This window comes from Anastrepha ludens, chromosome 2, assembly GCF_028408465.1.
Source record: "Anastrepha ludens isolate Willacy chromosome 2, idAnaLude1.1, whole genome shotgun sequence".
Taxonomy (NCBI): domain Eukaryota; kingdom Metazoa; phylum Arthropoda; class Insecta; order Diptera; family Tephritidae; genus Anastrepha; species Anastrepha ludens.
In genome coordinates, this window is record NC_071498.1 from 36,588,615 (window position 1) to 36,590,261 (window position 1,647).

Genomic DNA, 1,647 nt, shown 5'->3' on the forward strand with positions numbered 1-1,647 from the left:
ATTGCGCCTTACCCTATTATTTTTATGCAATGCTGATGGAAGTGAAAAAAAATAATACAGTACTCCCTGGATTATCCGTCGAATAACATTGATGGTTAGCGCAAATTCAAGTGGTTATAGGCTCCCATTAGTTGTAGTTCATACGGCTAAACGTCCACGTTGTTACACAAAATCAAACATGAATGCTCTTCCTGTGGCTTATTATGCTCAAAAGAATGCTTGGATGTATCAAACGATTTTTCGCGACTGGTTCATAAACAGTTTTGTCCCAAATGTGTGAAATTATTTAATGTCGGAAGGATTATCACAGAAAGCAGTTTTGGTTCTGGATAATGCCCCATCACATCCAGTTGAAGATTTAAAAAGTGATGATGGTAATATTTTTTGTTATTTCCTGCCACCGAATTCAACTGCAGTTCTACAACCCATGAATCAATCAGTAATTGAAACTTTAACGCGTCGATATCGGAAAAAATTTATTCAGGACCTCGTTTCACAAGAGAATATTGATTTGGCAGATTATTGGAAGAATTACAACATTAAAAACGCAATTGATAATGTAGCTGATTCATGGTCTGAGTTATCGTCGACAACATTGGAAAAATGTTGGAACAAACTATGGCCAAATACAGAATCGCCTTCGAATAACAGTGACGATGTCTCACAGGCTGATGCTGTGACTAGTACATCTTTGGCTTTGCTATTGGAAAATAGTGAAACGATCAATGAATGGCTGAATTGTGACGAAAATGATTGTGGTTATGAGCTTTTGACTGACGAACAAATAATTAGTGAAGTGAATGATGAAGAAGAAAATAATGATGATTACGATGGAACAGATAACAATAATGAAAATGTTAACAATCCTACTGCTTCATTTCTAAGACAAGAAACCAAAATTGCTGCAACAAATTTAGAGAAATTTATCGCCTGGTATGAAATGCAAGATGAAGCCGGCTTGGCTGACACGATTCATTTGCGCCAATTTCTTCTTTTCGCAAAGAATAAAACTCAAGTCACTCTAAAGCAAAAGACACTAACTGAAATCTTTTCAAAAACAAGCTAAACTCGTAATAAAATAATGATATAACCATGTAATGCATGTAAATTTTACCGTTTGTTCATTTCTCTCAAAACTTCAATGTACTTTTCGATTCTGTACATAATATAGAGGTTTGTTTCAGTTAACCGTCATTTTTGATTATCCGTCATAGCTGGGTTACATTGACTGACGGATAATCCAGTGAGTACAGTATATGCTATTGGAAAATGTAATAATCCCTCTTCCTTAAAGGAAAAAGTACTCACTTACCATATTACTCCCAGGATAAGGCTTGGATGGTTAGCTCGCTTTGGATAAATCTTTTAAAAGAGTTTGATCGCGATACGATTAGGCAACAAAGAAAAGTTTTGCTTTTTGTTGATAATGCACCGTGCCATAAAGTGGTTGACTTGTTACTGGAAAATGTCAAAATTGAATTTCTTCCAGAAAATACCACATCTATCTTGCAGCCACTAGATCAATGAATAGTTCATGCCTTCAGACAAATACTTGTAAGAAAACAAATGTTTTCTATCGAAAAAGGCTTAACAAACCAAGATTTTGTGAAATCCATTTCGATCTTGGATGCTTTATACTTTGCAAAG

General features: G+C 35.1%; 1 protein-coding gene across 1 annotated transcript; it reads left to right on the plus strand.

Moving 5' to 3' along the window:
- The first annotated feature begins 289 nt into the window (after positions 1 to 289).
- LOC128858051 (jerky protein homolog-like) lies at positions 290 to 1,066 on the plus strand. The gene has a single exon (XM_054094018.1). It carries the CDS (start codon positions 290 to 292, stop codon positions 1,064 to 1,066), a length of 777 nt encoding a protein of 258 aa, XP_053949993.1.
- Positions 1,067 to 1,647: the final 581 nt, after the last annotated feature.